The sequence below is a fragment of the Macadamia integrifolia genome, chromosome 14, assembly GCF_013358625.1.
Source record: "Macadamia integrifolia cultivar HAES 741 chromosome 14, SCU_Mint_v3, whole genome shotgun sequence".
NCBI lineage: Eukaryota > Viridiplantae > Streptophyta > Magnoliopsida > Proteales > Proteaceae > Macadamia > Macadamia integrifolia.
In genome coordinates, this window is record NC_056570.1 from 2,759,961 (window position 1) to 2,767,852 (window position 7,892).

General features: G+C 39.0%; 1 protein-coding gene across 3 annotated transcripts in view; it reads right to left on the reverse strand.

Annotated features, from left to right (window-relative positions):
• Nucleotides 1–7,892, reverse strand: part of LOC122061570 (tubulin-folding cofactor D) — a 33,638-nt gene that overhangs the window by 5,236 nt on the left and 20,510 nt on the right. For all 3 annotated transcript variants that reach the window (XR_006134681.1, XM_042624898.1, XM_042624899.1), the window contains exons 10-15: nt 4,562–4,760; nt 3,179–3,384; nt 2,861–3,085; nt 2,202–2,765; nt 1,855–2,121; nt 25–69 (exon numbers count right to left, since the gene is read on the reverse strand). Coding sequence is in view for 2 of the 3 variants with exons in the window: in XM_042624898.1 (XP_042480832.1) it covers nt 25–69; nt 1,855–2,121; nt 2,202–2,765; nt 2,861–3,085; nt 3,179–3,384; nt 4,562–4,760 (1,506 nt within the window). In the remaining variant the exon portion in view is untranslated. The remainder of the gene's footprint in view (nt 1–24; nt 70–1,854; nt 2,122–2,201; nt 2,766–2,860; nt 3,086–3,178; nt 3,385–4,561; nt 4,761–7,892) is intronic.

Genomic DNA, 7,892 nt, shown 5'->3' on the forward strand with positions numbered 1-7,892 from the left:
AAATTGCAAACAAAGTGAACTTACCTCCATCTGCAAGAAGACCTTTTTGCTGAAAAGAATCTCAATGGTCTGAAATAGAAGAGAAAATCATCAAAAAAGATAAGCTTCAAGTACTAAGACTAAAATAAGATAAGATCATACAAAATAAGGAATTATTCTCAAAGAAAAAAGTGCATTAAATTGTGCAACTGTAGCATCCACATTACCATAGAAAATTAATTATGTGATCAAATAAACTAACAGAAAAGTAAAATGTCAGCATTTTTTTGCTCAGCCATAGAAGGTATTTCATTAATACAAACAAAAACTGCACATGCATAGGGGCAAGAATCCACTCAAAGTAAATGCACAGTAGGTATAAATAAAACTAGTCATTTGCTAACTCCACAGAATGATAATTAAGAAACCAACTTTACAAACCATCTCTTACTCTGACACTTGCTGTAGAGGATGAAACAAGAACCAAAGTAAACGTAACAGTGCTTTACATATACAATTGTAAATATTATGCTTAAAGTTAATGCCATGCTATACAAAATAAGAAATATTGCAGCTAGTGAGCTGTGCTTTCTTCAGCGTAGACTTTGAGATATAAAACAGCACTTGGTGCTCAAAATGTATCATTCCAGGGCAAAAGTTGGCAGAAACGAGAATGTTCTTGTGGTGTTAAAATTCTTCTAGTTTGCCAACCTTAGGAGAAGTCAAACTCCAACATTTCCACTGTGGACTAAAAATGTATTTTTTCTGAGAGTTCTATATGGTTATAAATTTTAAATTTAGAATCCGGTATGTTTTCTGGTTTTAGCTTTTCTTTTTAAGTTTGATATAGAGATTTTTTAAATAAGAAACCAGAACAGTTAAAATGCAAAAGGAATTCCGGCATTGATATTGCACAGCCAGTCAAGCCTTGATGGAAGCAAACTCATCTGGGTAAGTAATTAAGAAAATGTTAAAACAATTTAATCTTTCAATTGCTGTAAAAAATTTGTATGATTGCTGTAAAAAATTTGAGTATCCAAGGTGTTGAGCTTGAATGGAAAATAACATTGAACATTGTACAATTCATGGGGCTACTGCCTATCCTAGAGGGGTCTGTCCAATACATGGTTAGCATTTGTTACAAGATCTAACTAGAGAAAAGGAAATAATTAAGAAGAAATCACACTTGCAGCTCAATGCCAAAGTACCTCAAGGAACATACCTGTTTAGGCTCAGTAATCCGCCTCATTATTAGCTCATACTAGATTAGAACTCAAAATGCTTGACATTCCTACTTAATATTCCCAATTAATAAGGCCAATGGCAGGTTTGTTTGCTTTGTGATCATGCCATGTGCCTTGGGTGACCAACTAATGAGTAATTACATTGGTAGAAACACCTTTTAGTAGAAGATTCCCATTTCCAAGCCCTTTGTAGAGTGAAAGATCTGTCATGAGTACCACTGCCCAAATAGGAGCATGGAAACAGAAAACTTGAATGAATCTTCCCTATCCGTTTTGAAATAAGCACTCTCTACCTGAATGGTGCATCTTGCATTATTACTCACTGAAACAAAAGCCCCTTCCGGCCCTGCTATCTAACATGAGTTTTGGTAAAAGATAAACCAATCTACTGACACCCTAGTGAATCTCGAGTGTCAGTAAATTTGGACATGTTATTTTTACGCTACAAGTGGACTTAAGTCTTCCAATTCAGGGTGGGTTTAGTCCAAAAACTCAACAAGAATTGAATAACGAATCATTTGCTCTAGGAGTTCAATTAGGAAAGAAGAACCTAGGTAGTATGTCAAAATCCCATTGACTCCTTGAGGAGAAAAGGTAAGCAATATGTGAAGAGCAATGAAAGTGCCTTTACCTTCAAAGCAGGTATGATGACCCTGTCACGTCTCCTATAATGTTGGAGAACCCAAAGGAGGTCAGAAGCAAGCATATACTCTCTGGATCTTCCTTCACTTTTATCATTTTTGGGATCTTGAAGATATTCTAACAGCGCCGTGAGTGATGCCTTCCGCAAGGAATCTTGCAATCCTCCAACAGAGATTACTAACCCAGAAATCAAAAACTTGCTGTAGCAACTAAATTGAAGCAATTGCAGAAAACGTGGATACGAGAAAGTGGGCACCTGCAGGAATGAGAAAAAAAACATCTCTGTTGAAGAACTAATCAAGCAAGTTGGAAACGGTGAAAGTTGCATGTACTTACTCCCCACTTGACATCCACTTCATTACGAACAATTTCTTCTAGCTTTTCCCTGTAGGGTATGCAGGGGACAAGAATCCTCTCATTGGACAAAATCCTTTGAAGAATCTTTCCAGCTGTTTCTCTTAGTTTATCAATTTTTTCAACAGCTTGTTTTAGAAGGCCTCCAATTAAGCTCGTTGCAAGACTTGCATCAAAAAGTGAATGACTATGATCATTTTCAGAGACTTCACTCTCCAGCAGAGCAGTGTTTTCAACTCCAGGCATTTTTGTTGGGAAGCCCACAGATTCTCTCTCACAAAGGATATATGAACATTTCTCAAGACCATCCATGGCAGCCTCACGGACCCATGAACCAACATCACCTCTGTTATCTACACAATAATCATCAAGGGCTTTAAACAAGGCCTGCATGACTTCATTTTTTATCAGAAGATACAGTGCCCTATAATCCTCTAGAGAAAGAGAAACAGAGGGTTTCATTGTCTTGCTTAATGTTTCACATACAGAAACAAGGCCTCGGACAGCATTTACACGTGCTTCAGCATCTCTATCATCAGGGTTATCCTGCATGAAGCAGTTGCATAGTTATACAGACATCTGTGCAAAACATTGAGGGAGATAGCTCAATAGCAGTCCACAACAAAGATTAGCACATTTACCTCAATAGCACAAGAGCTACAAAGCTTTAATAAAACATCCCTCCATCTAGTAGCCAAAAACTCCGGCGGCAAGACACCCAGGGCCAGTGCAGATCCTCGCCTTGCTGCAGCATTAGGATCAGATAGAAGTTCCAGGTACTTCGATGTGATACCATTAGCACCTCCATCATCAACCCAGACAAGATATGCAGGAACAAAGTGTTTCAAGGCTTCAACAGCAGCAGTCTGTACGTGGCAGGAACATATTTAATAAGTATGCAAGATTCAAGAAGGCAAAGTAACAAAATTAAGTAGTTTCTAAGTGGAAGAAGATACTACCTGTATCTGAGCATTGGGATGCCTCAAGTTTTCATTAAGAGTATCGAGCAAACTTCTCTTTGTTTTCTCCGGCACGAACACATGACTGAGAGAGATACAACGGATGAACTGTGAAACAGCAGAACGCATGATTTCTCCACCCTTGCCACGATAAAGGCGAGCTTTCTCAATAGCAGGAACTATACCCGCAACAGCTTTCTGCTTATCTGAAGTACATTTTTTTTGGGATGAATAAACAATTATATACCCAAAGAGAGAAGAAAATACAAGGGGAAAAAGGGGGGGGGGGGGGGAGGCCAAAGCCGACAAGGAGAGGCCAACCCCAAGAGGAACAAAACAAAAGCAACAGAAAACCAAAAGAAGCAACAACCCCAAGGGCCTAAGAAGGAACCCGAACAGCAGCATCTCAAGGAGGGGGGGAAGGGAGAAGGAGAGAGGGGATCAAGAGGAGGATTCCAGAAGGAGATTACGTGGGCATTTCTGGCCGAAAGGGGGATCGGCCGGGCACGAATGGAATGGAGGGAATGGATTTTCGAGGAAACATCAAAATAGATGGCTTTCCAAATCCTCTCTAGGGAGAGCTAGGGAGAGGGAGTTGGTAAACCATCTACGAACGTTTCGCTCCATCCAAAGATGATTTATAGTAGCAGAGAAAGCTAACTTGCCAATAGTATCACAAATGGAGGATCAAGCAAAAGTCATATCAACCTAAATCCATTCCCTATCAAAAGGGAGAATTGGCCTAGGGGAGGGCCAGCAGCGAGCAAGGACAGTTTTCCAAACCAAGGAGGAAAGGGGACAGAAGAAGAAAATGTGAGGAATATCTTCAAGACTGAGGGGGCAGAGGCAACAGGAAGGATTGAAGGAGATGTGACGGTGGATAAGGAAGGATTGCGTGGGGAGGCAATTGGAGAGGCATCTCCAGGTGGTAAAGCTATGGCGGGGGATGTGGCCTTTGAACCAGGTGAGGTTGCACCAGGGAACCACAGGGCCAGAGGATCTCACATAGGACCAAGCAGAGGCAGCAGAGAACAGCCCATTATCTGAAGTACATTATTTAGACAAGATTGTGATACACTGCCCAAGTACAGCAGGTGAAACCATCCTATAGACTAGGAGTTTACATGAGCCAAAGAATTCCCTTCATCACTAAAACTAAACCAACTACAGCATTTTTGTGAAGTTGAGACTTAAGAATGTTGAATTATCCAACAGATATCAAAACAAATATGAATATTGGCCGTATTAAACAGATTCGAAGTTGCATACATGCATATCTGCTTCGAATCCGCCCTATTACATCCAAAATCCGGCAGGGTAAGCTCAATATATGATTTACCAGAACCACCAATAAACCATGGCAATACCAGGTAAAATACTAACCAGTAGAAAGCACATGATCACACTGATGGACAGCCAAAACAAGTTGCCCCACAGCAATAGTAGCTCCATGACGCATACACAGATCGGTTGAAAGAGAACAGGGAATTAATCTTTCTAGCACAGTAGTGGCAAAATATTCCGGCTTATATTTTACAAGAGCACATAGGGCCGCTGCAGCAAGTTCTCTCAAACCTCTATCCTACATTCACGGATGTATAGATTAGATATTCAAAGGGCCACCCAACATAATTTGTATATTCAAATATACATTCTCCTTCTAATGTAAATTTTTCCACCAATTACTTGGAACAAGAACCATGTTATAATTGATAAGAGTCATCAAAGCAGCATGTTTAACAGAGAAAATAAAAAAACATAAATGCAACTCAAGTACTCAACAAAGAAAGCACTAAATGATAACATATTTATTGACAAAAAGAAAAAGAAGGTGATGTTTTTGGATCCAAAAGAGATGGTAAAATTGCAGCAGCAGAAACCATATCGCCATGAAAAAGAATAGACTTTTCACCAGCAAAACACAGATGTGTAACCATTGGATTAGTACACCAATTATGTAAATTCAGCAAGCCCATTTGGAACTTCATAATCAAAATTGTAGAAAAAATTGCAAAAGACAATGTGATTGAGAAAATATGCTACTTTTGGCCTAAAGACAATTCTAAAATAACTTTTGTTGCATGATAGATGAGGCCATTCATTCCATCCTTGTTCAGCGCTAGAAGATTTCCTTCAATATATCCATGGGGAAAAAAATACATGCACTTAAGCTCAGGAAACCTAAATATCCTGGTAGAATGAAGCAGGTATAGAAATTTTGCTAGTTGTTTTCCTTTTTTCCACCCTACATTTTTCCTTCCATTAGCAAAGATGAGGATGTTAAAATGGATGTGTGGAAAAACTAGGAAAGATAAAGTAAGGGATGATCATATTATAACTGATTTGGGAGTTGCCCTGATCAATGACAAGCTCCAAGAAAGTCGTTTGAGGTGGTATGACCATGTCTAACGGAGGCCAAGGGATGCCCCAATGAGGAGGAATGATTTAATTCTGATTGACTATAGGAGAAGTGGTGAGGAATGACATGCATAGTTTAGGTCTTGTCCCAAGTATGACCTCGGATAGATCCGATTGGAGGGCAAATATCCATGTAGCCGACCCAATCTAACTAACATTTTCCTGACTTTTTGGTGCTGAGCGTCTTTCCTTTTACTTTCATTTCCCCTTTTCTTGTTGTCTTTCTTGTTTCTACTCAGATCCATGTAGCCAACCCCATTAAGTTGGGTCATGCTGAGTTTGTTGTTGTAGTTGGTAAGTGGTACTCAGACATGCACCTTCATGGTCATTAAGTACATCAACCATTTGACCACAGAATCAAGCCAAATCCCCATATATAGCACTCACAAACCTCTTTGAATGGTAAGTTTTCAGAAGGTAAATGCGGATTTGAGAAAGGGATGCCAATATTTGTATGATAGAAACCACACTAAAAATGCCAATATCTGTGTGAAAGAAACCATACTAAAGGTTTATGGAGATATCCAATTTAGGGACTGTAGAATAGAGATACCCATAGGAACTAAAACTAGTGGTAAAATCCTGAGTTCATGAAAAGAATCTTCTCTCTTATGGAAGAGATAAGGATTCTACAGATCAATAACAGAATTAGAGAATAAGAATAGAGAAGAAGAATGAGGAAAGATCACACCTGATAAGAGCAGATCAGAATGAAGGAAATCAGATCTGGACTACCAGTCCTGTATGCACTGTTAAACATCACCAAAACCCTTCAGAAAACTCAAAACTTTTACTTAAATCATGCTTAATTGATTGGGGGGGGGGGGGTTGTATACATAAATATAAGCTTTCAAAATTCCTAATTCAACTCAAGAAAGGACTTCTATTCACACTCTTATGCTGGCTTGACTTAATACACTCTAAAACAGAACTCTATACTTGCTAATAAGTATCCTATTCCAACTCAAACACTTCTAATTACTAATCTTGTGTATTGATTTCACCTATACTTTATAGGCTTATGATTAAGGTCCAAGACAATACATAACCCAGAATTAATCACCCCAAATCCTATAGGCCCAGTTGCAGAGTCATGATTGCATCACTACTTTTTTCAGAAAGATAGAGAGATAAAGAGCTCACTTGCAAAAAGAGAATGTATTATATGTGGTAATACGAAGAGGAAACGTAACTATAGTTTTCCTCTCCCCTATAGGCGCAGAGAAAATTTTCTTACAGATATGGAAACAGCAGCGCCGCAGCATTATCTACAAAAAGAACAAAGGTAGGTGGACTTTTCTCACAGTAGTTATGTGACAAGCTATGTAATGATATAAGCAACCAAAAGTCAAAATGAAACCCAAAAGACTTGCTATCAGTTGCGTAGGAGCTAAATCTGTTGGGAAAACTCTCATGTATCCCCCAGACACCAAATTCCAAGGATTTGGGCATTTGATGTCTTCCATCATTTTTTTTTTTTTTTAAATAGATTTTAGAGATAACATTTTACTTAAATGCTTGAGCCCCCTATGCTGTCATAGAGGTTGACTTTTCTTTTCCTTTCCTCTTTATCGGGGAGGGGTGGGGAAGGAGACTTCTGGAGTTCATAACATCATAGAAGAACACATTATACAAGCACGCAGATAAACTTTTGAACAACGCTAAGATCATTGAGATTGTATGGTTCACAATTGGATCAAGAACATGTGCAATCTGATATGGACTATTGCAACATGAATCATTTCAAAGGAAATGGCATGATTTTTTTTAGATCGGGTGTCCCCTGAAGATGTAGGGCCACAGGGGAGCTCACGCGGTTTTGGCATCTTCCTCATCTTTTGCTCAAGGGAAGATTTTAATGGAGGGATGATACTTAAGCAGTTTTGTGGAAGAGGAATGCCAGATTCTTTGGGGACTTATTTTTTTTGGCAAGAAGGGGAAGAGTCACTGAGAGGAATAATATTAGAGTGGTTCATTGGACGATGTGGCACCAGTTTACTTATTTAAGAATTGGGAGAAATTTCATGGAGAGGAGGAATAAATGGATCCACCTCCTGAAGATAGGCTGAAGCAAAATTTTGATGTTTACTTCATGGGTGATCCTGGCCCATCAGTAGTACATAATTAATAAGGTCACATGATGGATCTACTGTGAGTAATAATTTGGGTCCAATTGGTTAGGAGGATTCAGCAGGGCTCAACTCTTCTATCATCATATGGGTTTAGACTTTCTACACAACAGGATCACGAGGATATCCTAGTTTTTTTCCTCTTTTTTTTTTTTTTGGGGGGGGGG